This window comes from Musca autumnalis, unplaced genomic scaffold, assembly GCF_047663935.1.
Source record: "Musca autumnalis isolate F117 unplaced genomic scaffold, ASM4766393v1 scaffold_5, whole genome shotgun sequence".
In the NCBI taxonomy this organism is placed as follows: Eukaryota; Metazoa; Arthropoda; class Insecta; order Diptera; family Muscidae; genus Musca; species Musca autumnalis.
The window spans coordinates 170,726,545-170,754,386 of NW_027412088.1; the positions used below are offsets into that span (position 1 = coordinate 170,726,545).

Below are 27,842 nucleotides of genomic sequence, written 5' to 3' on the forward strand. Positions count from 1 at the left end.
TCCTGGGTAGCAGTTACACCAAACAGACCCTGGGGCACAATTCTGTTTCTATGTGAAATAAAAACTTTTATAAAGGAAAACAAGTAAAAAAGTATCAGTCGATTTTGCCGACAGAGATATACCCATCTTCGAACTTAAACTAAAAAAATTACGAAAGCCAAATTTTTGACCGAATCGGTTGATCCGTTCGAGAGTTATCGTGCGCTCCAGCCAGCCAGACAGACAGACGGACGGACATTGCTCAATCGACTCCAAATTGTCTGAAACACATTTCGTCCAAACATACTTGGGGTCTATAACCATTATTTCGATGAGGCACATTTTGACCGTATGAAAGTGTATATACCCTCGTTAGCATAAATGCTGAGGGTATAAAAACTAATTTTTACTTTTTTGGAGGTACGACTTCGAGCACTTATGGTGACGAGCAGCAACTACACGTGTATTCGTCCTTATTTCTATTAACTTGTTTTTGTTTTCAACTCCTAATTCAAAAATTATAGGATTTGTTCATAAAGAAAATGGGAGTTCGGTAAGTTAATCTGGCTAGGCAGTTGAACAACTGGGCTTTGAAGAAGTCGTCGCTGGCGCTGACTTCTCATCCCGTTTTTCGAGCTTCCCCCTGCCCATCAGCCGACCCACCTCCATCACCTTATTTATGGGCTTAGAAGAAGGGTCAGCAGAGGGGTTTGGGGAGGCAGCGGTTTTTTTGGGCCTGGTTTTTTACCTTGTTGGCTTCTTCACAGTCTGTATGCACTGTGATTTTGCCAGGTCACCAGCGGGTATAGTAGTAGTGGTCTGTCGTCACTTCCATACGGGTTTCGGCAGAATACCCTCCCTCACGCGAAGTGGGAATTTTGTTAATTGGAAAATCCTTAATCGTTAGGTGAGGATATTTTCTTTCGAACCTCCTCACAAGCTTTAGGGTTTTCCCAATTAATTTAAATTCCCTTTCGGTGATGGTCTTGGGGTCCTTATCGACAAATCGCCTGCAATACGAGATTGCAAAACGATAGTCTTTCCTATCCATAGCTTCTTTACTTGCGCGTTTTGAGGTTGAGGGTTTTTGCGACTCATCCATGACCTCCATGGTTGCGTCACACTCTTCGACAACTTAATCTACCGCAGTTTGTCTAAAAAGCTGTGAGGGTTTTTCTCCTGAACAAATTGTCATCTAAGTTTGTTGGAGTGAGAAAGTTCTCATCTATCTTGGATAGGAGGACCCTACTCTGTCTATTTAGACTGTCATTTATAATGTCTAAAGTAGGGCTGTCAACCTTACCACTAGTTGGGGTACCACGCGAAGTGGAGGGGGAGATTAAATGAGAGTTGTCCGTGTCATGTTCCTAATCGTCAACGAGAGAGAGGTAGTTGCGCTTGTGGAAGTGAAGACTGAGGGTACCAAGACATCCACACCAACATCAGTCGGGGTTTTCTGTTTTTTAGAGGGTTTTTGTTTATTATGGGTTTTTTTAAAAGTTCTGTTATCCATGAGTTATATAGTTTGAGGGAAGGATGGGAGGTCAGCCGTGGCATTGCCTCCTTACCACGGTAAGGGCATTGACAGAAGAACAGGTTCGTTACTCGTTGATTCGCCCAGGTGTCAACGAGGCTCCGTTCGAATACAGTTTTAGGTACCCCACTGCAAACCTTAAAACACCGATAGGCACTATTACGCATAACACCCCGGTGTTGGGGGATCTCTGATGGGTAGGAGATCACTACCTGGATAACCTTTGGTCAGCCGCACTTTCTCGCACTCAAAAAAGTCAAGTAAAACGGAGCTCTGCTAGTCCCTTTAAGATACCATGTCGAGTATCGAGAAATTGCGACCTAAGCCCCTGTATCGCGTCAAGATTGTTACCCCTGACGCATAGTCTCTCTTTCTGTGATTTTCTAGTAAACATGTTTCGTAATTTGTTGGCAGTAGTTTCACTAAATCTCATAGGACATTTCGACATAGGACAAAAAGAAACTGACCAATATAGACAGACGGATCGAAGATAGAGGAAGGCGATGGAGCCTGTGTGTTTTGCAAAAGTTTATCATTATTCAAACACTCACACAAGCTGAAAAAGACAGCTGTAGCGCCCTTCAAGCAGAGATTTTTGCTATCAGGAAAACAGCAAAATTGGTCAATGGTCTTGAAACTACAGTCACACGACCCGTGACTATATACAATGTCGATAGTAAAGCGGCTCTTTATGTTGGTTTAAGAAGACTACACTCTGCAAATAAATACTTATGTGGATATTTTGTCATTGCATGCCGCTGCTTCTATTTTAACATTGATATTTCTAGCTTCGGTTTATATTTCATACGACATTTCGCGGATATCTTCCAGTCGACATTTCTCTTTTTTCACAGTGTCTATAAAATATCCCAATTGTCAAATAGGTGGTAGGCAATGTCGCCTGTGACTTTTGCGAAAATTCATTAATCATAGGCTCACTTCCGTATCGTCAATTGCTATGTGGTTTTTTCATAGAAAATATTTACACAAATACCAATTCTGCAGTATGGACCGGAGAAACCCATTCATCGTTCTTCGATACTAAATCAGGTGTTAAGCAAGGATTCTATTCGTCGATTCTATTCGCTCTATATTTGAATGTCCTGCATGATGCATTGGGTGGAGCTTTAAATATCGAAATGAACATTCGTCTATTAATGTATGCGGATGATAATGTTGTCCTAGCAGACAACGTCCAAATTCTACAGGAAATGATTAACAATCTGGCTACATACTGTGCGAGATGAGGAATTCAAGTCAATCAATCAAAGTCAGAAATAATGGTGTTTCGCAAAGGAGGTAGAGGATAGCGGCAAATGAAACATGGGTTTACAACGGAGTACCACTAAGAGTCGTAAATGTGAGTACAAATACCTAGGAATTTTGCTGACGCCGAAATTATCTTTTGCAAAACATGTATTAATGAAAAATGAAGCGGCTAAATGTTGTCTTAATGCCACATGGAGCAACTTCATATATAAACCAAAAATCTCATTAAAAGCCAAAATGGAAAATGTTTCAAGCGGTTTCAAAGTTATGGTTCACAGGTGTGGGGAAATCAACACTTTCCCGAAGTTGAAAAGCTTTTATCAAACGCATCCTTAAGCTGCCAGAAAATACTTAGAAGGGGTGATCGCCCCGGAGAATCTCCGAGTGGCGTTCGTCAATAAGGCTGATCTAGATGGGAGAATCAGCGACACGCACTGGATCGCAGTGGAACGCCTTCTCAGGAAGGCCATCACCTCCGATGAGGTAGACGCCAGTAAGACCGGCTTCGGCAGGGCGGTTATCCAAAGGGGAATCAGAATCCTCTATTGCCAGGATGAGGAGTCGAGAGACTTCCTTATCCAGTTATTAGAGGGTGCTGGTGACCTCTGGGACGGCTGCAGGCTGGCTGCTGGCCCTGTTGATGAGATACCCAGGAGGATTGTAGCCACAACGTGGGTGCCTCCTCCTGACTCTGATGCAGGGGAAGTAGTCAAGATGCCGATGAAGCAGAACCGGGGTCTTTCTGTTGACGGCTGGAGGCTCCTCAAGCATTTTAAGGAGAGAGACGGCATGGTGAAGAGATTCACCATAGATGATGAGAGTGCGGACTACATCAGAGACTGTGGGGGAGTGCTGTTCTTCGGGTCTGGAGGACTTCGGTTCCGGCTCTTGAGGTCGCACTAAGGTGATTCAGCAGCATGGCCTTCGGGTGCTGCAGATCAATCTGCATCACTGTAAGGCTGCGGCTGCTGAACTCCTTCTCTCCCTCACAGACTCTGCAGTAGATATTGCTTTGGTCCAGGAGCCCTATTTATATAAAAATAGGGTTTCTGGACTAAACAATAAGCATTTCTCATTATTCTATTCGAATAATGGAGACAAGGTAAGAACCTGTATTGTAGCTAGAAAATGTCTAAACCTTATTCAACTCCACAATTACAGTGATGGTGATACGACTGTAGTGAGGCTAGACGAAGTTACCGGTAGAGCTTTAATTCTGGCCGTATGAGGCACCCGACCCACCAAGCGGATTGGTGCGCAAACTAGTGGTGGAGACGACGGGCAGACGGAAGAGCAAATGCTCTTCACTTCCACTGGGGAAGCAGAGACACCAATGCGAGAGGTGAGTCCATATTCGATTTTATTTTAGCTAATAATCTACGAGTATGTAATAGGGGTAACACTGCCACCTTCCATAATAGGGTAAGGGAGGAGGTTATTGATCTCACCCTTACAAATATGGAAGATACAGCCATAGTGGACTGTAGAGTATCGGAGGAGTGCTCTTTTTCAGATCACAGAGCGATACACTTTCAAGTCCACCATGGAAGTAAAAGGCAACCGCCTCATAGGAATCCAAGGAGGGCAAACTGGGAAAACTACAACTCCCTCGTTTCCTCGAAGTTGTGTGAGCTCCCTGAACCTAACTCCGCTCTAGAGACTTTATATCTGTTGACAGGAACACATTTCCCTGGAAGTGAGGATGCCAGCTCGAGTACACCTTGTGTGGACAAAAGCAGGACCCGCACTCGAAGGGAGGTGGCTCTTGTCAATAGGTTAATAAGCTACCACAAAATTTCATGGGCGATTAGTACTTTTCAGCCATATATGTCTCCTGGACCTGATGGAATCAATCCAGCGATGCTTCAGAACGCACCGACTGTTTTGACAATCATTCTTCAGAAGATTTTTAGGGCTTGTTTACTACTATCGCACATACCGGCACTGTGGAAAGAGGTAACAGTGACCTATATTCCCAAAGCTGGGAAACCAAGTCACTCACTGCCGAAGGACTATAGGCCGATTAGTCTTTCCTCCTTTCTCTTAAAGACTTTGGAAAGGTTGTTAGACTTAGAAATTAGAACTTTCTTCAGACGAGACCTCATTAGCGAATCACAACACGCTTATATTAAAGGGAAATCAACAGATGGATAACTATAATGAGAACCTTCAGATATCACAGGCAAGTGAACAACGAATTTACAAAGTTCTAAATCCAAGGGTTGAAGGAAGCCAATCACAGTCAAAATCAAATATCAATCATAATCAAGGCCAGAGCTGGGATGCTTCGTTCAAACAACTACGGGCAAGAGCGGCGTAATACTTGCTCAGTGTGTAACCTGAGGGAAGAGGAAACAACACAACACTTCGTTGGAGGCTGCCCAATATTTTCGAGCATTAGAATAAGATGTTTCAAGAAAAGTGTGTTATGTCCAAATTTACATTAGGCGATTTTCCTTGCGGCAATTGTCAGTTTTGTAGGTGAGAGAGGGTGTTGAGAGGCAAAGGGTTACCATATGCCTCACCCCTCTCTCCTTCAAACTGACAATTGCCGCAATGAAAATTGCCTAATGTAAATATGGGTGACGTAGGGGATGGAAGATACCAAGCAACGGTCCTGACCGGTTTTAACATGGCAAAGCCCAGGATTTATCTTGGTCCCTCTTTCATCCCAAGTGGACACTGACCTCCCCGTGGTGTCACCTGGGGAACTGCCTTTAACACCCGTTAAAGGTAGTGAGCTAACATGTTCCGCGCGTTCTCCCATAAGAACGTTAAAAACTTGGGTTTTGGGCGTCGGGTTAGTAACCCTCCCCTAGAAAAAACATCATACTATGAAAAAACGAAAGAAAAGAAAAACAACCCCCTCTAAAGTTGACGAACCCCGCAAACGTTTTAAGCACCATGATCTGCGAATCTGCACCTGGAATGTTCGCACTCTTTATAGAGAAGGTGCAGTCTTCGCATTGGCAGACGTACTTGAAAAGTACAAGGCCGATATTACTGCCATACAGGAAATACGATGGATTGGGAAAGACGTCACAACAACACCTAAAGGTGACACACTGTATTATAGCTGCCATGACGTAAAGCATGAGTTTGGTTGCGGATTTGTAGTTAGTCGGAGACTAAAACATCTGGTATCCAGCTTCACTTCAGTGAATGAAAGACTTGCTGCAATTCGAATAAAATCTAAATTCTTCAACATCAGCTTTATTTGCGCTCATGCTCCCACTGAAGAAAAGGACGAACAGATCAAAGATATATTTTACGAGCGCTTAGAAGAAACATATGACCGTTGCCCTGCCCATGACATTAAAATCATTCTAGGCGATTTTAATGCCAAAATTGGAAAGGAGAATATCTTTGGACAAACAGTCGGGAAATTCAGCCTCTACAGTGAAACACCTGCAATGGTATGAGGCTGATAGACTTTGCAGCTGCAAAAACATGGTAGCTAGCAGTACCAGATTTAATCATCTCGATATTCATAAGGGCACCTGGCTGTCTCCAGATCAGAAAACAAGAAATCAAATTGATCATGTTGTGATAGATGGAAGGCATTCATCGAGCGTGTTGGATGTACGATCGTTCCGAGGCGCAAACATTGATTCGGACCACTACCTTGTTGCAGCAAAGGTACGTACCCGTCTAAACGTTGCAAATAAAGCACGAACAGACACAACGCGGAAGTTGGACATCGATAGGCTGTAAACACAACAGATAGCCACAGCATATTCCACTCAACTAGCCCAATTGCTTAACGCGAGTACTCCTTGTCACGATAACATAACAACACAATGGCAAAATATTGCCCACTCCATGCAAACAGCCGCAAAATGCATACTTGGATACCAGAGGCCTCCACCAAGGAATCCATGGTATGATCAGGAGTGTCGTGCTGCCACCGAAGAGAAAAATGCGGCATATAGGGCTACTATGCAATCCGTAGCAACGCGTAGCGCACGAGAGAGATACAGGGAGAAAAGGAGAGAGGAGAAACGTCTTTTCCGCAGGAAAAAGAGAGAGATGGAAAAGCGGGAGTGTGAAAAAATCGAGATGTACAGGAGCCAGAATGAAGTCCGAAAATTCTACCAAAGAGTCAAGCATCAAACTGATGGTTTTGGTACAGGCACATCCTCCTGTAGAGACCAGCAAGGTAATTTGGTAACTGATACAGATAGTGTACTCAGGATATAGAAAGAACAAAACTGTTGGTATCCAATAGCAGCGAAGACGACGAAGATACCACAGTCCCAATCCCAGAAGATGTTATTGAATGTATACCGCCCAGCCAAGATGAGGTAAAGACAGCAATAAATCGGCTGAAGAATAATAAGGCAGCAGTAGCCGATGGCTTACCAGCCGAGCTGTTCAAAACCGGAGGCGACGCGCTGATAAGGTGTATTCATCAGCTAGTTAGCACCATCTGGCAGGAAGAACGAGTACCCGACGATTGGAACCTGAGTATCCTGTGCCCCGTCCACAAGAAGGGAGATAAGACTGTATGCTCTAACTACTAACTACTCCCTATTGCCTACAAGATCGTGTCAGGGATATTGTGCGAACGACTAAAGCCTAAGGTCAATGAGATAATTGAACCATACCATTGCGGCTTTAGACCTGGCAAGTCCACCATTGATCAGATATTAACCCTGCGGCAACTCCTGGAGAAGACCCAAGAGATGCAGATCGACACCTATCACCTTTTTGTCGATTATAAAGCAGCCTTCGACAGCCCGCTACGTTCAAAGGTATTCCAAGCCATGTCTGAATTTAGTATCCCCGCAAAGTTCATCCGGCTTTGTAAAAAGGCTTTAAACTGACACGAGGTCCTCAGTTAAAATAGGAAAGAACCTCTCCGAAGAGTTTGGTACCAAAAGAGGTTTCAGACAAAGAGACAGCCTTTCGTGTGATCTCTTTAACATCCTGCTGGAAAAGGTTATACGAGAGGCAAACGTCAAAAGAAGTGGCACAATCTACACCAATAGTCACATGTTACTTGCTTATGCTGATGATATAGACATCATAGGCCTATCAGTAAAATAAGTAACTGATACCTTTATGAAGGTCGAAGAAAATCTGCTAAAGTGGGTCTGGCGGTAAACGGTGAGAAGACCAAGTCGATGGTGTCGACGCGCAATGCGTCCATTGAGCTCGGACCGACTGTGGAAGTTGGTTCCTATAATATTGAGGTAGTAAAAGACTTCGTCTACCTCGGCACCTCCGTAAACACAACAAACGACATCAGTTGTGAAATTAAAAGAAGAATTATATTGGTCAACAGATGCTACTTTGGTTTAAGTAAGCAGTTCAAAAACAAAGCCACATCTCGTCAAACAAAAATAACGCTCTACAAAACACTGATACTACCCGTGCTGATGTATGGCTCAGAAAGCCTGGGTACTTGCGCAAGCAGACATGGCAGTGCTTGGTGTGTTTGAGAGAAAAATTCTTCGAAAGATCTACGGACCAATCTGCGTTGACGATGAATATCGACGTAGCATGAACCACGAGCTGTATCTGATATACAACAACATCAATATTGTTAAACGTATCGAGATGCAGCGATTGCGTTGGTTAGGCCATATCATAAGAATGAGCGATGATGAACCCGCTAAAAAGGCGTATAAATAGGGACCACTTGGCGGTGTACGCAGAATTGGCAGGCCAAGGAATTGATGGCGCAAACAAGTGGATGATGAGATGAAAAGGCGAGGTATTCCAGAGTGCGAAGCAACAAATAGAGAGGAATGGAGATCTCTTCTTAGTTCGGCCTATAGAACAAATGTTCTGTAATGGGCCAGCTATGTATGTAAGTAAATATGGACTATCCGGAAGACGAGAGACGTCGAACAGTGCGCACCGAAGAAACAATTGCCGCTGTAGAGCAAAATGTTGAAGAGGACCCGAATGAATCGATTCGCCACCGTGCACAGCAATTGGAGCTTTGTCCAGCAACTTTATGGAAGATTTTGCGCAAAGATCTTGGCTTGCGACCTTACAAGATCCAGCTTGTGCAAGAATTAAAGCCGCGAGACCATGCAATGCGTCGTGATTTTGGTGTATGGGCCGAAAATGAGATTGATTTCGATGTTGATATTCATCGCAAAATTTTGTTCAGTGATGAGGCTCATTTTTGGTTGAATGGCTACGTGAACAAGCAAAATTGCCGCATTTGGAGTGAAGAGAATCCACATAAGACCCTTGAGACACCATTCCATCCACAAAAACTGACTGTTGGTGTGCTCTATGGGCTGATGGAGTCATTGGGCCATACTTCTTCCGAAATAATGCTGGAGAGGCAGTTACCGTTAATGGAGACCGGTATAGAGCCATGATAACCGACTATTTTGTTCCCGAATTGGATGGCATGAATGTGGATGAGTTGTGGTTCCAACAAGACGACGCTACATGCCACACAGCGCACGTCACAATCGATTTATTGAAGGAAACATTCGATGAGCGCATAATTTCGCGAAATGGACCTGTCAATTGGCCACCAAGATCGTGTGATTTGACCCCATTGGATTATTTTCTTTGGGGATATGTGAAGTCGCTCGTCTACGCCAACAAACCAGAAACGTTAGGGGAATTGGAAGCCAACATTCGTGGCGTTTTTGCCGACATACGGCCCCATATGCTCGAGAAAGTGGTTGAAAATTGGACCTCTAGAATTGGCTTTATTCGAGCCAGCCGCGGCGGCCACATGCCCGAAATCATAATGGCATAAAATTATCGTTCCAATAAAGCCAAAATGATGGACATTAAAACGATTTTCTTGTGTTTTATTTCAATTCGAAGTTCTATACCACTAAAAAAAACACCCGATATTTTAGTCGATGAATTTTGGAATAGTTTTGGGCGTTGTTCAAAATTTCATATTTAGTTTAATATTTTTTTATTACCATTACTATTTACGGACTATTCAAGGCCCACATTTTAAATTTTATATTCGCTTTTCAAGAGATTCATATTTTTAATTTTTGTTGGAAGTTGAGTGTTGAATTTTGATGATCCTTCGCATTCCTTAGAATTTGGTATTTCTTTTGTTTTAGGTTATGTTAGGTTAAGTTGAAAATGACATTTCTTTCGATGATTGTTTTGGGTAACAAATGGAGCACTAGAAGCTTGAATTATTAAAAAAACATGACAATTAGTAATGAATTATTTGGGCAGCTGGTCAGAAACGCTGTTTTGGCATTATTCGGTTAAGAAAGAAAGTTCAACAGGAGGAGGAGAAGTAGTATAAAAACGGCAACGAATTAAAACATAAGCAAAAAAAACACAAAAAGAAGGCAAAAACAAACACAATACGGAACTCAACAAAGGAACAAAAAATGAAGTGTTTACAAGCCAGGAATTGAAACCCAATCAAAAAATTTGGAATTTGGAAAATTTTGAAGCCTCAAAGCTCAACAAAGCATTAGGTTGGTTTCTATGTGACTGGATGATGATAATTGGCTTAGCTTTTTATCCAAAAGATTAGAGGAAGAATCAATCGTTTATGGCTTGAAAAGAGAAAGGTTCCAATCCCTAGCTCACACAAATACATTACCGTTAATAATAGGTTTTCTTTTTGTGGTTCGGACTAAAAACCTTAACAAGGAGAAATACTTGTCTTTTAACGTTTCTCTTTAGAGAGTGGGGGGCAAAAAAACACTTAAGACATTTTGTTTTTCCAAATTTTAGCAAAATAATAATTTTGAATGAAATATGGATATAATTTTAAAAAGTTTTAACAAATATAACAACTATATATTTTTTTCTTCTTTTATAGATGTAATAATACAATTCGTCGTTTAGCATTCATTCTAATTCTATTGTACTTAAGTGCTTCTTTCTCTGCTTTGAGACTATTGGACGGGCTATTATTGTATTGTATTATTGCGCAAGAAGAGATACAACATGCCGAGAAAACATGAAGTAAATCCAACCCAGGTGTAGACTTTATTATTCTGTGATTTTATTTCTTTCATTTGGTTTTTCGCAGTCAAATGTGATGATGATGATGGACTAGTAGATGGAGAAGGAGGACAAGTAGAAGAAGAAGAATATGATGAAGTTGAAGGAAGAATATTTGCATTCATGACATCACTTTGACTTGGGCTGACATTTGTTGCAGCAGTTAATGGTGCTGTTGTCAATTGAGTTGTAGAAAGGAGGAGTTCGTTGTTTTCATCGTCGTTGTTGTTGTGGCTAATTTGTCGTTGCCTAATTACATTTGAACCAAATGGCTGAGGCGGTTCTTGGTTTATCGTTATTGTGTCAACATTGGTGGTTGAGGTGGTGGTGGTGTTGCAATCGACACTGGGCTCACTGTCGTTTTTTGTCGTCGTATTACTACTAGTCGTATTTAGAAATTGTTCACTTGTACGCGTATACTGATTACATTTGGCACACACATTAAATTTTGAACGATTTGGTTTTCTATCGTTAAAGTTGTTCGTAGTATTTCTTTCCGAATTTTTTAAATCATCATTAAACTCATCGACATTAGCATCTACAGGGGCTTTATTTGGTTGTAATTGTTGTCGAAGTAGAAGAAGAGAACAAATCAAAATATAAAAAAATCAAATTTTAATTTTGAATGAAAATCGTAGATAGAAGAGCGTTTGAGAGAGAGAAGGCCAACTGAAATTTTCTGTTTTGAGTTTTGGTGTGAGAACGAGAACAAAGGAAATAAGTTTTCAAAAATTCATGCAATTTGTAAACTCATGGCAGCAGTTTTGTTTGGTAAGGAAATTCGCTTTAGTATTTGTTTGAGTATTAGAAGAGCATCGCTTAAATAGAACCAAGCTTTTTGTTTATTGTTTGCTTTGCTTTGCTTTTTTCTCATGTATTGCCAACAACAACATAGGTGATTTTTCTTCATTGGGGGTTAAGACAAGATTTCAAAAAAAAAAACATTTTGAGGCTAACACAATTCAAAAAAAATGTTTTAAAAATAATGCAGTTTTTTTGTTGAGTAGTAAAAAGTTTATACTTACATCCCTTGGAAGACTCCAAACCTTTTTGCAGCTCTCTTAATTGATTCTCTTTGAAATGTAATTCATACATGGCCGATTCACAACGTTTGCGATAATCATTCAAATCTCTGTGGGAAAGAAAGAGAATAAAACAATATTAGTAAAACATTAATTAAAGGTATGGAGTACGGAAAAGGAGTGACTACGGAAAAGGAGTGACTGAGTGAAGATTGTTAACACGATTTATGGGACCTTGAACAATGAAAATCAACTCTGCTGCTTTCCAGATAGCAAAAATCTCTGCTTAAAGGGCACTTCAGCTATCGTTAAGCTTATATAAATGTGTTTGAATAATTAATTTTCCGAAAAGAAAACGGCGCCAGTGCCTTCATCTGTCTGTCTATATTGTCAGAGTCGTTTTGTCCTATATCAAAATGTCTTATGGGTTTTAGTGAAATTACTGCCAACAAATTAAGAGACATAGCCATTAGAAAATCGGAAAAAGGCTGGGCCTCTCAAGTTGTGAACGAAAGTGGCTCATATGCATTTCTTTTGAAAATATAATTTTGATACATATATAAGAGAGATGCGATGCCTATTGAATAGGCAAGGAAATATTGAAGCTTTTTTTACAATACCAGAAGTCGTTCTGATAACACACCAAGCTTTGAAACGTTGGCTGACTTCATAAATGCAGTGTCTTGATCTACAAGATGGTAGAAGAGGTAAGCGAAAGCATATCTAAACTTATAACGGAGAAAAAAGTTCGGTGGACTGGAGCCCACAGACGTAGGTACAGGAGGATCCAGGCACAGCTAAATAAAGAACAGCGGGCCGCCCCAAATGGGATCAGATCTCCAGAGGAAGAAAATACCGCCAAACCAAGTAAGAAGAAAATTAGCTTTCCCAGTATCAAATGCCCTAAGCAATTCCCCTTAAAACACACTCGAAGGAGACTGCCCAAAGAACCCTTCGACGTAGGGCGAAAAGGAGTGCTCGGACACGAAGAAGGTCAGCGCAACCGCGGAATCCTCTGGAAGTTTCAAGGGCTCTGATAAGAAGCCCAGGGCCTTCCAGAAGAGGAAGATGGGCGTGGAGACTGGTTCGGAGCAGCCATCTACTTACGCCAAGGTGGCCAGGAAGAACTACAGAGACGAGAGGTGCTATGCAGTGATCGATATCAGTAGGGGGCCCGGCAGATTACCTAAAGTACACCAGCAGGCCATCGAAAATATGGTCAGCGATAAAATACTGTAACACATTTTAAAGAGTGGGCCAATAAAAATTGTCAGCAACGAGCTCAAAGGGGACCTCTTAGTATACCACTTGGGACCACGCGCGAACCCGGCCGCTCTCGAGGAAGTGATGAACGATGTGACAACTCCTTGGGAAGGTGGCAAATTGAAGCTGGTGAGGAAGGACGAGATACCTCACCTGACTAAAGCGACGGTTTACGTCAAAGGGTATGGCTGCAAGTACGAGACAGAACGCATACTCGAGGTCTTTGGCAAGCAAAATGAGACCTTGGAAGTGAAGAGATGGGAATTCTCCCACAGGGAGTAGAAAGAGGATTTCCGAAATAAATCCAAAACAGCTGTATTCTGGGACAACTACCAAACAAAACTAAAGGAATACAACAAAATGACAAGAAAGTCCAAACGGAACTCCTGGAAGCTTTTTTGTGAACAGGTAGATAACGTAAATGACGTCTCTATAATTAAAAAATTCCTATCTAAAACTCACTCACAACCCGAGCTTATGGTTGATGAGACTGGTAAAAAGATGGAAACAACCGAGGAAACTCTTAGCCTTCTGATGAGAACGCACTTCCCGTCGAGTACTACGGCACACACAGTGTCACCGATGGAGATAGCTTATGCATCAGAAGAAGCACCAAAAGTCGACAACTTGATTAAAGAAACAATAATGAGCTTCTCACCATACAAAGCGGCGGGACCAGACCAGATTTTCCCAGTCTTACTTCAAAGGGAAGTGGACTACATTTCGTCCAATCTGGTCGAGATTTTCAATGTTTGCTTAAACTTTGCGTATACTCCATTGGCCTGGCAAGAGGCATTCATTCCCAAGCCCGGTAAGTCAAGTTATGCAATACCAAAATCTTATCGTCCGATAAGTTTAACATCATTCTTACTCAAACCAATGGAACGGTCGGTCGACACCATGATAAAGATTAACATCTTCAACGATATGCTCAAATACAAACAACATGCATACGTAAAAGGTAGATCAGTGGAAACCGCATTACATGAGGTGGTACACCATATAGAGATAATCTTCGAGATGAAGTTGTATACACTCGTAGTTTGCATCGACATCGAAGGAGCGTTCAACAACGTCAGCACCGAAACGCTAATCCACTCCTTAGAAGAGTTTCAGGTAAACCGGGCCTTGAGGCACTGGATAGACCACATGCTAAGGAATAGATGGATAAGCTGCGCGCTACAAGTCGTAACAAAAAGAGACAAAGTTGGTCAGGGGACGCCACAGGGAGGAATAATATCACCTCTCCTATGGGTTACCACCATAAATAGCCTACTAAGGATCTTAACCGACGAGAGATTTGAACCCATCTGCTATGCAGACGACGTTATAATACTTCTTAGGGGAAATAATCCAAATTTACTCTGTAGAAGGGCCGAAAAGGCTATAAAAGTAGCATAAAACTGGGCTAGACCGAGAGGTCTAAATGTCAACCCGGAAAAAACAGAACTATGTCTATTCACTAGGAAAGATGATAAACATTTCTCCAACAATCAAATACCTGGAAGTAATTCTAGACAGGAAACTGAAATGGAAATACCATATTCAGGAAAGGGCTAATAAAGCCCACAGATGTTGATCAACCTGCAGAAGGGCTATAGGCTCAAAATGGGGTTTCAATCCTAGGATGACACACTGGTTATACAGAAGCGTAATTAGACCGATTCTAACTTACGCTTCTGTGGTATGGTGGACAGCTACGGACAAGAAATGCAACGTAAAAGTACTACAAAAAGTCCAAAGAATGTGCTGCTTAAGTATTAGCGGGGCAATGAGGACTACACCAACTAGGGCTTTAGAGACAATTTTATTTGTCCACCCAATAGAAATTCAGGTAAGGTGTGATGCAGCCATCGCAGCTATAAGACTTAAGTCGATGAGCGAGTGGATCGTAAGAGACCATCAAAGCATATTACAGGTTACAACGGGTGAGTCAATAGATCATATTGTATCAGACCGTATACCACCTGAAACAATTGAAGCCACCTTGTGTGAAATTTTAATACCGGACAGAGACATGTGGATCGATGGAACCCTGGAACCGATGCCAACTGGAAGCTGTGAGTTCACAGATGGGGCCGTTCTAGGGGTGGACGGGTCTGGGTCTATATATCGAAGACCAGGGGCTCAATTCTGTTTCTATGAAATTATGAAATGAAAACTTTTATAAAGGAGAAAACTGTCAAATGAAAAAATTATAAAGGAAATATTTTTCATTTCAAATTTTAATAGAACAAGAATTAATCCCCAGAAAACCAGAATCTCCCTTCGACTGCCGGATCATAATACGATCCTACAGGCCGAAATCCGATCGATCACAGAGCGTCTGAATTGGTTTAAAACTAACACAATGCCAATCCCTGTAAACATCCTAACGGACAGTAAAGCAGCAATTAAAGTAATAACAAGCAAGACGGTGAAATCAAAAACTGTCTTGCAGTGTAAAAAATCAATCAACGACTACTCCCACCATGGTCGGTTAACATTATATGGGTACCAGGACATAAGGGGATTAAGGTTAACGAGATTGCTAAGCCTTTAACAACGGCGCGTCTAGAGTTAAAGCCATGGGCAGAAAACGCCCATACATCCCTCTGGAACACTGAAGAGGAAAGGTGAAACACAAAAATCCTCTGGGTAAACCCAGACGAGGATAAAGCAAAGGAACTCCTTTTAATGAGTAAAAAGGACATTAGTAGACTGACAGGCATCCCTTACAGGACACCTAGGTCTACAAGCACACGTGCATAAAATCGGTTGTGCAGAAAGCAGCGAATGCGGAGCATGCGGAGCATGCGGAGAGGACGACGAAACGTTGGAACACTATCTCTGTCATTGCCCGGACTTCGCGACGCTAAGAAACCAATTTCTAGGAAATAACACTATACTAGAACTCCACCAAATTAGGGCAAGCGAGTTCAAAAACTTAAGAGATTATGCCAATGGCACGCAAGCAATTCAAAAAAATCGGCTTTTTTGTAATTTTCGTCTTTTGAGAAAAAATTTAAATATGCGATAAAAATTTAATCATAAATGTTACATTCATCTAAAGTCAGGGATTTGTTAGGTATGTAGTAAGAGTATTTTCTCGATCAAAAACCAAGGGATTGCCATGTAAGAACATGCCAATATTACCCTTCAAAGTTTTTGGCACTTCTAAAAGAAGGCCCGATTGCAGGGAAAACTATAAGTTTTAGAGAAAAAGGTTATTCTTAAAAAATGATTAGAATGTCTCAAAAATATCATTTTCATATAAAATTTTAAGTTTTCTCGCAAAAAATTCTCGGCGCTAAGTGGGATAAGTGGACACGTAGCAGCCCACCTCTAGACGGTATAGAGATCTATACTGATGGCTCTAAGATGGAAACAGGCACAGGAGCAGGTGTCTATAGCGAATCCCTCGATATACAAATCTCATACAGGCTGAACGAATATTGTAGTTTCTTCCAAGCCGAAGTTTTTGCAATCAGGAAAGCCGCGGAACTGATTAACAACTTGAAAGAGGACTTATCTGGACCGGTGACTATCTTTGTCGATAGCCAAGCGGCCCTTAAATCACTCAAGTTCCATAATATCAAGTCCACAGCGGTCCTAGACTGCAAACTCGCTTTGGGGTCACTAAAATCAATCGTCACCTTGTGTTGGGTCCCAGGACACTGCAACATCAAAGGGAATGAAGCAGCCGATGAACTTGCACGCCGCGGATCCGAGTCACCAAACATCACAGTTGACAACTCCATCAATTTAATCAAACACAAACTACAACCACAAAAATGCAATAATTCGAAAACTCTACCAGCTGACACCATGTACTATCTTTTTCTTTCTCTCTTCAGCTATCTACCAGGATGAACACAATGGAATTCAAGGTCTCCGAGTGGAGCAGTTGTCTACTAAGACAGCTGCGCGTCCTTTAACCTAACATATCCTAAGTGGGTTAATGAAAATTATCAATAAATGTTGACAACATTGTTGCTATCGGTAGGATTTAGCAACAGCTTTATTTTGGTTGTTATATTATCGAATAATTTCGTTAATTACCGAAATTATAAGCATTATAATTTTAGCGATATTTGTCGATAACTCGAAAAATGTGTCGATTACATGCCCCTTTTGTAACTGCTACCCTCCTAGAAATATTCGCCAAGGAGAGTCTATACCTATTCGAGGAATACGCTAGGTTTCCCATTCGGACACCTTAAAGGTCTTGAGAACAATTTGTGGTCTGATAGGAAATCAGTAGGTCTTCTTGTAGGACAAGAATAAGTATTCTGATAGGATCGAGACTCCGCTCAGCTCACCTATAAAGACTTCCTTCTTTTCCAAATATAATCGCTTGTGGTATTACTGTCCCCAAATTCATGTTAACTGTCAGTTAAGCTGAACTCCTTAGCATTCCCAAATTGTAAAACTCGTCACTTTCGGATTCTGAAAGTCGTCCTAACAGACCAAGATATCCAAAGATTAGAGATATCCAGAGAATACACATATGATAACTTTGGCAGTAGTGCCTGAAGTTATAATAGGCAGAACAAGTGTATAACTTTTGGTCTGAGCCCCCAATTTTTGCCAGTGGTGCTGTTTCAGGATATTTATTTTTCATGTTATCTATCGATGGTCCATGTTTTTATCGAGGTATTAAGCTACGAGAGAAAGGTCTATTAGACGCTTGGATGACTTCACGGTTAAAATAACTCGCGCACCTCTTCGGATCACTGTCACGCTGTTGAAAGTAACAACCGTTCTATCATCCCTCTTACCCGGATTCGAGAGTGATTTAACAATTTACTTAATCATGTAACAATGTTACATTGCTTCAGGTGGTCTAGCCACTTTTTCCGCTTAAGGTCGCCCACTAGCCTTTTGACTTTGAGTAAAATCCTAAACTTTTGGGTCTTCATGCTTTGTGCAACGAAGCTCTACCCTCTGGTGTATAAAAAAGGCTTCCTCCGCTTCTTGGATTCCAACTATCATGAGTTTCTCTGATTCAATGTCTAAAATTCGCTGACTTTATTACGTAAACAGTTACAATTAAATTGCAAGAACGATGGATTCCCGGGGCTCTGAACAACAACATGTGGTGTAAAATGCTGCGTTGATTGTTGTTGGGGAGACTCGTATTCCGTCGAAGACGATAAAGCCGATGGCATGTGATTGATACGGATGTGGTAAACGAAAGGCAATATCCAACGCCCGAGTTCTTCCATATCCCGGAACGGACCAAATGAGCTCGGAGCAGGCATGATGAAAAAATTATACGAACAGAAACACATAAGGTCTGTTCCTTTACTTTTGAAAATGGTAAAACCGGCAAATGTAGTAAAAGTTGTAAGCAGCTACCATATGAATTGTGTTGTATCTGAAGTAAAGGAACGCTTTTAGAGTAAAAAGTGGTAAAACTTGAAGATTCTTGAACGTAAAGGAGCAGAGCTATAATTGTTTAGTTGACGTCCTCTGGTCGAAAATTCCTCCAAATCAATCTGGTGCATATAACAGGTCGCCGTATGATTGCCGGGCGTCATTTTAGTTGGTGGCCGCGGAGCTTTTGTCAGATATGACCCTCCAACCTTTAGATAGCATGTAACTAGGTGTAACCCTTAATGTGAAGAACATAATCAACCTAGGGATCGAGGTCCATTCCACAGTTCTCTAGTTAAAGCACTTTAATTTTATAAGGTTTATGACTATCTTATGGTCTTCTTCTTCCTTCAAAGAGAAGTCCGTGGTTTCATTTTTGGAAGGGCTAAGGTAAAGTTTTGTTTGTTCAATCAGATAGCTTTGATCGAGGAGGATAATAGCGATGATGTATGATGGAAGCGAAATCCTGTTAATATTTCGCACCTGTTCCACAAAGGATAGTAACTCCAAATGTTGATTTTTTCACTTTTTATCAAAAAAAAAAAAAACGTTACAAAATGATCAGCTCCACCTACTGTAAAAATTTCCTATTGTTTCGTCTACTCTTTCGTCGAAAAATACCGTTAACAATCTTGCAGCAATCTATCCCAACAACAAATAATATCGCAAAAAAATAATATAGAAAACAAAAAATTTCCAACCCTCAATCTCTTTCCTTAGCATCCCTCGGTCACCTCCATTTCAAAGGAAAATAATAATTGTAAAATTCAATTTTTTTCTTCTACTTACTTTTGTGTTGCCATTAATTCTGCACGAGTTTTACTCAATTCATCCGATATAGCTGCCTTTGCTTGAATCTCAGATTGCAAAGAGGACTGCAAGTTGAGTAATTCCATTTTATCCAATTTTTGGGATCGACGATTACGCCAATTCTTATTGTTGTCGTTATTCTTTTTATAGAATGGACCTATAAGAAAAAAAAAACACAATACACATAAGAAAATATTGAAAATTCCAAACACTCAAGCCTATTTAAGAAACTTACCAGAATGTTTAAGATATTCCAATTCTTCGGTCATTTTTGTGGCCAGCGCTTGTAAATAGCTGCGGGCATCTTTTTCATCTGATACCCATTGTATGATTTCGGACATTTGTTTTTCCCATTGGCAAATGGCTTGACGTTTAGATCTGAAAAAAAAATAAAAAGGTATTAGTATTAAAAAAATAATAAAAATGAGGTTGAGAGGGGAAAACGCATTTTAGGAGGTGTGAAAACACATAGTAGCCACTCCACACCGATACTAATAATGTGATTCTCTAGCCTTTTTTGTCTTTACGACAGAAATCGGCAAAGTTAAAAGTTGTCAAATTAATTCTGACATTAACTAGACACAGAATCGTGCAACGGGGGAACAATTCACGCATTCGATATCGAGTTGTTTCGATTGACATTTTCTATATGATAAAAAACTAGTATCCAGAAAGCGTTCAATATCGAATCAGAAAAAAGGCCTATGTGATTGTTTTTTTTTTTCACTTCCGAAAACTTACTTTAGCTCTTCAAAATTATCCTCATATTCGCTTTGTTTAGCCTGCATTTGTAGGCTCTTTTGATTTTGTATTTCCATTTCCATGAGGAGACGCTGCTTCTCTTCTATCCACATATTGCGATCCTTATCATAATCCTCCTTCAGTTCGCTAATGGTATCTGTGGTATCACTCAGGGTTTCCATTTTACTATTTTCATATTTCTCACGTGATTGTTGCAGCTCATTGAGCAGAGTTTCCTGATACCTCTCGGCCTCTTTAAGTTGTTCCCGTAGGGCGGATATTTCCAAATTATATCTGGCCTGTTGTTGATTCAATTTCTCCGTGCATTGGATTTCGATACGTTCAATTTCGTAACGTGTTGCATCGGAATTGAAATTGTTGGCACCACTACTTGATGAATAGGAAGAAGAAGCATCAGAATTTTTCTTTTTATTTAACTCTTCTTGGAGTTGGCGACAAAATTCTTCTGTGCGTTCGCGTTGTTTCTTTTCGGTGGCGATATCGGTAAGGGCATCTTCCATGCGCATTTCCAACTCACGACGACTTTTATCCGACTTCCGCAAGTCTTGGCGGAGTTGGTCGATCTTTTTCATAACCGTTTCCAGCTCTTCTTCTTTGTCGCGCACCTAAAAAGAGGAAGAAAGTGTATTGTAAAGCTATATTTAAGAGGGGACAGGTCTAGTTTAAGGGCTCCACTTTGTTGAGGTCAATCCTGGACGGGATAGCAAGCCTAAAGTTTAATTGCGAGTTACTAAATCTGAAGACACTTATCGCAGAGAGTGGCCTAAATAAAAATGGACTATATCCAGGGAAGTATGGAACACCCCTTGATTTAGAGCCGCTTTTCAAGCGTTAAAAGAAGGGGAGATTTGCGGAGCTTTTGGATGTCCATATCTTAAGAAGTATGGACTTCCACCTGAAACCGCTTATATTCTTGTGATCATATGACCAAGATCTACTTATAGAAAAAACGATAAAAAAAAAGGTTCAAGCGGAGCTCCTAAACTGAATATAATTTTAACCTATCTAAGACTGCTTGTATAAAACCTTTCTGAAAGAAAGGGTGCTTCTTTAACGATCCTTGTGGAGTCCCCAACCACTAGAAATACTTAGTTTTGCTTGCTTCAACTTACCTGCCGTGACAGCTTCTGTTTCTGACTTCGCAATTCCGATAATTTATCCGTGACCTCTGAGTATTCCATCATGGCCAGATTTCTTTGGCTTATTGCATCCTTTAACTCAGCATCTTGTTGCTTTATTCGATCCAAGGCATCATTGTATTCCTTAATTATTTCCAATTTTTCACGTTTCAATTCGTTGAGCTCCTTATCCAGCTCCTGGAGGCGAGCCTTTGAAATGCTGCTGTTGCTATTGTCAATCTCTTTATCACCTGAGGAGTTATTGGTACTACTGCTATTATCTAATTCTTGTTTCTTTTTGGTAAATATTTTCAATTCGTTGAGAATTTGGCGTGTACATTCGGGAGAGAGATTCTTTTCGTTAAGTAGCTCCTGTTTCAGTGTGTTATAGAATGATCTATCAAATCCATCAATGCCATCATCTTTGGTGGCAGCTGTTGTTATACTGCTGATATCCAGTTTGCCCAAATCCGACATGCAACTATTCTGGGTAAAGGTGAAACCAACAAAGGGCAGGTGAAAGCCAGAAAATGCAGGATTGGCAGCAGGTGGTACTGAATCTGAGTGGCGTATGGTATTGTCATCGACATCAAAATTGGAAGTATCTGTGGGACTGTCCACATCGGGTACATAGGGGGCGGGACCCAAACGTATGTTATCCCAATCGAGGCCCTCAAACCAGGGGTGGGATTTGAAATCCTCAATGCCGTTACGGCCCAAACGAAACTCTGGGGCACATATTAAACGTCTTATCAGATCCTTGGCTGCATCTGAGACCTTTTGAATGCCATCTTCCGGCGGGAAATCAAAACAATTTTGATGATTCATAATTTTGCCATAGGTCTCCACTAAACTTTCGGCATAAAATGGTGTTTCGCCATATAACATTTCATACATACACACACCCAAGGACCACCAATCACATTCGGCCCCGTATCTACCCTGGCCATCTTCCATGGCCCTTAGAATCTCCGGTGATATATAATCGGGTGTACCCACTGCCACATTGGATTGCACCTTACCATCGGCACCCAAACGCAGACACGAACCAAAATCTGCCAACCTTATGTGGCCATTAACATCAATAACTAAATTATCTGGTTTAATATCTCGATGGACATAACGTAGCTGGTGTATGCTGTGGATGGCCAATATTATTTCGGCTATATAAAACTTAGCCATATCTTCTGGTAGACGATCTTCAAATTTGCTTAGCAATGTTAAGAGATCGCCACCACAATAATAGTCCATAACTAAATACTGCAAGGAAACGAAACAAAAACCATTACCAAACCATTCCAAGGGAGCTTTAAAACTAACCAACTTACCAAATTGGTGTCATCTTGAAAGGCATAATGCAAATTTGTGATCCACTGGCGATCACCATAGACCAAGACATCACGTTCTTCTCTAAAACATGCCGTCTCGGCACGTTTCAACATTTCCCATTTATTCAATATTTTCATGGCATATATTTTCTGGGTGCTTATCATTCGGACCACACACACTTCTCCAAAAGCACCGCGGCCAATGATTTTTATTATTTCAAAATCATCACGAGACAAACGTAATTTCTTAACCAAAGAAACCACTGGTTTAGCTGTAACAATAAAATAAAATTCCTACATTTATCCGGGAATCCATTGCAGACACACTGCCCTCTTCCTTTGTCTTACCAATTTTTATAAAATCTGATACAGTCTTCTCTCTTCTAAGCGATGAATTAGAACATTCATCGTAGAGCAACAGTAAGGCATCCAATAGTGTCTCCACCGATATTGCTTTGCCATGGGGGAAGTTTTCCTCATCACCACCACCATCTCTATCCTTATTGTCGGCCACAACTTGTGACATACCATGTTCCAATATAACCGATTCGAGTATTTTCAATCGCCTTGTACATGACGACGATTCTTCAAGAGATTCTAAAGCAAAACAAAACACAGCAGAGAAAATTTTTACAAAAACACCGATAAAAAATAAATAAAACAAAAATACATAAATATGTATTATTAATTTTGTAGACAAAAATGGTGTCGTAGTTGTTGTGTCTTTCATAGTTTGGGATGTCTAAATATACATATATAGCGCTCGCTATTCGCTGTGTACATTATATATGTACGTAAGTTTTTCGTTTTTCATTTCTTTTTTGGGGACACAACACAGTCATATTGTGCTTGTGCTGTGCTTTTTTGGGCCGATACAAGGGAGTTCCATCTTTTTTGATATTAGACATAACAATGTTGCAAGTTTAGATGTGATGAGTGTTGTACATGGGGGGTTTTGTCAAATAGTGGCAATACCTGACCCCAATAATTTTATATGCGAATATCCCAAAATGTTAGAATTATTTTTTTCACTTTTTTCTTTGATTCATTCATTGTTTCTTCGTTCGTTGCCGTCACCGTCACCCATGCAGCAGGCGTCAAGGGGGTGAATTTTTTTTCTTCATGCCAATAATATTTTGCTATTATGTAGGCGTGTGTGAAATCGAAACACTATTCTTGGACATTTTTACAACAATATTCCATCTTCTTTTGTTAATATTTGCGTTTATTTTTGCATTTAGAATATTTACCACAAAATTCTGACATTTTTGTTTTCACATTTGACGTTCTTTATATACATTAATTTCTTTCTTTAGATTAATCTCGATGACTGAATTTAATACTTTTCGAATAGTCAAATCGGAGGAGATGACAAATAAAACAATCGATTATTTTTTGATTATTAATCGATTGTGGGGTATTAACGACAATCGATTCAAGCGTGAAGCAAGGTGTGTGCACACGGTATCATTTGTTAGTCTCATTTATTCAAGATAGATATCAGAGATGAATACGGAGAAAGTATCATTAGCTGTGTCTTTTTTTTTTCTCTATTAAGTTGCCTTTCGTAGAAAGGTGTTACTTGGTCCATCCCTTGTTCAGCCAAGAGATTTAACACCACAACCAATAGCTGTGTCTTTTAACGTGATAATTTGTAATAATTATTACGAAATGTTACTAAATACTATCTTTTTACGCAAAAGTTCAGTAAAAGAGAGCGAAGTGAGAGAACAATTTCCAGCAAAAAGTTTGCATCCGCGGATGCACTTAAATCACTAGAACAATTGCCGCTGGAGTACATCTTTTCCTATCCAGCAAAAAGTTTGCATCCGCGGATGAAGTTAAAGGGTCGATTATGGATAGCAACTCAACTGTAGTTGCGTTGCCAGAGGAGAAAATCGTACAATTAAAATGAGTAAAAAGACGGACATTTTTGTCAAATTCAATCAATACCAGTGTTTTGAACCTTCAGCTATTAATTTAATTGTAAAAAAATATAAATTTTAATGCGGAAATAGAAAATTCTATTACTAAATTTGCTGTGGGCAACGCAACTGGAGTTGGGTTGCTATCCATAATCGAGTAGTAAATCACTAGAACAATTGCAGCCGGAGTACATCTTTTCCTATGAATTCACCTATGAATTTTACAAAAGAGCGCACAGCTAGGATGCACTCCGTTTTGCTTCCACGGCACACAGCTAGGTTAGATAGGTTAAAATGCAAGCCATTGCAAATATCCCAAAATAAATTATTCGTGTAAACAAGAATATTAACTTTATTACACTAATATAAATTATAAAAACTCTCCATTAAATTTGATCATAATGTTTGGTTTACATTCGGCGTCTTTTCGTGATTTCGAAGGCGTTTCGTGATTTCGCGCGGAATCAAGCAAAAATTATCATGATTTCGCATACAAAAATGAAATCATCTCATTTCATGATTTCAGCGAAATCAACATCGAAATCGCAGTACACATGATATACAACCCTGTTATTGCCTGAAAAAGTACCAAAAGTTGCAAGACTTTTCACGTATCACAATAAACAAGGTAGATGGTCAATTGATGCAACAAAAAATTTTAGAATCAAAATTTGTAAACAATGTGAAAAAAATATTAAACTACTTTGTCACAATGCTATTTTTTAGTGTGTTATTGTACTTTTTTCAGGCGCTGTTTTTGTTTAAAGAGAAGTGCAAGTCTTGCTAAACTTCGGAGTACGGGAAAGCATTTTTAGCACTAAACGGGAAAACTGGTGCAAGTTCTGAACACAACTTTTATCTATCAAAATTTATTATTATGATGTCTCAACGATAAAATCATTTTTTATTTTTTCATTTGTTATTACTATACACAATTGATACGATATATAGATAATTTTCGAAATAAAGTTGTAAAGTTCTATATTGTCGTATATTTTTGATGACTAATTCAATTTACAACAACTTGTTTTGAAAATTCATGTTCGATCAGCTGCGCATATGCATCTACCTTGATCATTGTGATATGTTTGAAATCAACAAAAAAATAAGTGTAAACACCGGGATGTATTTCAGGATTTCGTGAAATCCAGTGGATTTTAGAGCGCAAGTGTAAACTTGGCATAACTGAGTTTACTTCCTCTGCTCTGCTTTTAGTGACACTGCAACTGATATTGCTTCATCATCCAAATGGTTTATCATTTTTCCTCCAACTCCAGTTCAGATTTCCAAAAAAACTAACTCCACTTCAAAAAAAATTGCGTCTCGTGAATTACAGCAATGTTCGTATCTTTAGTTTGTATTTCTTTATTTTTTTAAACAAATTTTTATAATTTTAGACACTCTTTCTTGTGTTCAGAAAAAAAGCTGCGACTGTAGGGATAAAAAAATTGGCTTGCTTGGCTAGGGATCTATACGCGAGTGTTCCAAAATGTATCGAGCGGAGTGCATTTTTCATAATTCCGTGTGGACTGCATCGAAAGATGTATTGAAATCATAACTCTGCATTACTTCCAAACTTTTTTGCTGGGTTTTGACAGTTGTTTGCTGAGAAATTGCTAAAAGTTGCTGAAAGAATTTTAGCAAGTTCGATCAGCTTTTTCATCTGCTAATGGTCAGCTGCTCAATGTTTATCTGATGTTTGTGGAAAAATACTATAAATATTACGATTCAGCTATATTTACTGATTATTTTATTAATAAATTAATTATTTTTGATTTATTTTGTTTAAAATTTAAAAAATTTGTCATTGTTTTGGAGTTAGTTTTTCTTAGATTGGCGCCAATGTTTTTTTTTTTTTTTGGTAATCAACTGTGACCTTGCTAAAGTTTACTAAATGCTGTATTTTTACTTTTTCTCTATTTTCGTATCAAAGAGTAAAACTCCTTTACTAGGCGTTTACACCAGACAGTTTGTCTTCAAATACAACTCTGATTTACTAACACATACATACATTTGTCGGCTGTCTACCAGCTGTCCATCATATTTTCACAGACAGTCGGGTTAACAAATGTTTGACATTTTTGTGAAAAAGAAGTGAGATGATAAGTCAAATGTGCTGAAAACAAAAGAATATGTACCGAAACGTAAAACAAAAAGAAATCGATGATTTTCATGCATAATTTTACAACTGTTTTTCCAGTTGTCTGGACGCCTACATCACACAGGCAAGTTTTGGGTTTCTGACAATCAATACATGAACTCAACTGTCCTGTCATGTGTAAACACAGGGTTACTCTCTGAAAAGAAGTTACTGAATAATAATTACTGAAAAAGTAAAAAGACACAACTATTGTATGTTATGTTTGGTTTATATTCGGCATCTTTTCGTGATTTCGAAGGCGTCTCGTGATTTCGCGCGGAATCATGCACAATTTATCATGATTTCGCGTACAAAAATGAAATCATCTCATTTCGTGATTTTAGCGAAATCAACATCGAAATCACAGTACACATGATATACAACCCTGTTTTTTCCTAAAAAAGTACCAAAAGTTGCAACACTTTTCGCGTATCACAATAAACAAGGTAGATGGTCAATTATATACAATTATATCAATTTATAAACAATGTGAAAAAAATATTAAATTACTTTGTTACAATGCTATTTTTCATTATGTTCTCGTACTTTTTTGATGGTAATGTTAGAAAAAAGAGCGAATTGTCAAATTTTGCTTCCCCATACAAATTTCTTAAAAAAACACGGGAACGAAAAAATGACGGAAATTGCAAAAAGTTCAACAGAAATGCCAAAATCATCGTATCAGCTATCGTATTTAGATACAAATGAACATGCTGCTAGTTTGTGCTAGGCCAAAATTGTATGCCAGAAAACAGGAGAAGAGGGTGCTTTTCGGCGCTATTTTTGTTTAAAGAGAAGTGCAAATCTTGCTAAATTTCAGAGTACGGGAACCCATTTTTAGCACTAAATGGGCAAACTGCTTACTTACTTACCTACTTAGTTGGCCCATTACAAAACATTTGTTCCATAGACCGAACTAAGAAAAGATCTCCATTCCTCTCTGTTTTTCGCTTGACTTTTTGGAATACCGCGCCTTTCCATTTCTTTATCCACTTGTTTGCTCCATCGAAGCTTAGGCCTGCCGATTCTGCGTGCACCGCCATGGGGCATGTATTCATACGCCTTTTTAGCGGGTTCATCATCGCTCATTCTCATGATATGGCCTAGCCAACGCAATCGTTGCATCTCGATACGTTTAACTATATTCATTTCTTTGTATAGCTTATATAGCTCGTGGTTCATACGACGTCGATGTTCACCGTCAACGCAAATCGGCCCGTAGATCTTTCGAAGAATTTTCCTCTCAAACACACCAAGCACTGCCTTATCTGCTTGCGCAAGTACCCATTCTTCGGAGCCATACATTAGCACGGGTAGTATCAGCGTTTTGCATAGTGTTATTTTTGTTTGACGAGATGTGGCTTTGTTT

The 27,842-nt window shown here is 39.8% G+C and overlaps 1 protein-coding gene across 5 annotated transcripts in view; it reads right to left on the reverse strand.

Annotated features, from left to right (window-relative positions):
• The window catches only part of gek (serine/threonine-protein kinase gek), a 38,513-nt gene extending 14,691 nt beyond the window's left edge, over positions 1–23,822 (reverse strand). For 4 of the 5 annotated variants that reach the window (XM_073992028.1, XM_073992026.1, XM_073992023.1 and 1 more), the window contains exons 1-8: positions 23,659–23,809; positions 22,757–23,005; positions 22,409–22,680; positions 21,075–22,340; positions 19,942–20,567; positions 19,436–19,578; positions 19,180–19,357; positions 11,773–11,879 (exon numbers count right to left, since the gene is read on the reverse strand). In XM_073992028.1, the coding sequence (XP_073848129.1) occupies positions 11,773–11,879; positions 19,180–19,357; positions 19,436–19,578; positions 19,942–20,567; positions 21,075–22,340; positions 22,409–22,680; positions 22,757–23,005; positions 23,659–23,674 (2,857 nt within the window). In that variant the 5' untranslated portion in view covers positions 23,675–23,809. Of the gene's footprint in view, positions 1–11,772; positions 11,880–19,179; positions 19,358–19,435; positions 19,579–19,941; positions 20,568–21,074; positions 22,341–22,408; positions 22,681–22,756; positions 23,006–23,658 lie in introns of all 5 variants that reach the window. The other variant, XM_073992025.1, reaches the window with a different exon arrangement.
• Between the last annotated feature and the right edge of the window lie 4,020 nt (positions 23,823–27,842).